A 1098-nucleotide genomic window follows, 5' to 3' on the forward strand; every position below is an offset into this window, starting at 1 on the left:
GCTTTGTTGCCCAGGCTGGAGTGTAGTGGTACAATCTCAGCTCACTGCAACCTCTGCCTCCTGGGTTCAAGTGATTCTCGTGCCTCAGCCTCCCAAGTAGATGGGATTACAGGCACCTGTCACTATGCCCAGCTTACTTTTGTATTTTTTAGTAGAGATGGGGTTTCACCATGTTGGCTAGGCTGGTCTCAAAATCCTGATCTCAGGTGATCTGCCCTACTTGGCCTCCCAAAGCGCTGGGATTACAGGCATGAGCCACCACGCCCAGCCTAAAGATTTTACAATGAGAGTGTCTCACTTTAATTGCCAGTAGTTTAAAGTGATAGCTTTTTAATTTCTCTGCCTTCCATTTAGTTAACAATCTCTTGCTAGAACTAGATATTTTTTTTCTTTGACAGTTCAGATTAAATGCAAAGAGACCACCAAGAAGATTGCCATCTATAGAAATTGATTAGCTATCCAACTAATCCTCTGCTATAATTATATTCAGAGGACGCATTAGACATACATTACCAGGTAAAAGAAAAGATTGTCAAGAAGTTTGAGTGCAACCTCCTGGTGATGTGTGCCAATCACATTATCCCATGCCAGGTGGCTGTGCATATATATATGCTATATCTATAGTCCCAGTATGACAAAGTGCTCTGCAATATAAAAAAAAGTATTCTCCAGTTTATGGCTTATGACATGCTAATAGAGTCTGGTTCCTCTAGATGTCAGGAAATGAAAGCCAAAGAGCAGCCACTTAGTTTGAGGAAACAGACTTGTTTTCTAGTGACCAGTGTTAAAACCATGAGGTAGGCACCCTATTGTCGTAGTAAGCGTGAATGGAATTCACCCCAACTCCTCCAACATGCTGCTGCCCACCTGGCAGAGGACGATAATGTGATTGGCACACACCACCAGGAGGTTGCACTCAACTTCTTGACCAGTGGTCCCCCAACCATTTTGGCACCAGGAACGGGTGGAAAACAATTTCTCCACAGATGAGGGGAATGGTTTCAGGATGACACTGTTCCACCTCAGATCATCAGGCATTAGATTTTCATACAAGCTGGATCCCTCACATGTGCAGTTTGCAATAGGGTTCTCACAGCT

The 1098-nt window shown here is 43.8% G+C and overlaps 1 protein-coding gene across 1 annotated transcript in view; it reads left to right on the plus strand.

Annotated features, from left to right (window-relative positions):
- Positions 1-1098, plus strand: part of LOC105542212 (intraflagellar transport protein 122 homolog) — a 12418-nt gene that overhangs the window by 4694 nt on the left and 6626 nt on the right. Inside the window, 2 exon segments of the mRNA XM_011983650.1 lie at positions 399-476; positions 479-591. Of these exon segments, the coding sequence (XP_011839040.1) occupies positions 399-476; positions 479-591 (191 nt within the window).

The sequence above is a fragment of the Mandrillus leucophaeus genome, unplaced genomic scaffold (assembly GCF_000951045.1).
Source record: "Mandrillus leucophaeus isolate KB7577 unplaced genomic scaffold, Mleu.le_1.0 Scaffold252, whole genome shotgun sequence".
NCBI lineage: Eukaryota > Metazoa > Chordata > Mammalia > Primates > Cercopithecidae > Mandrillus > Mandrillus leucophaeus.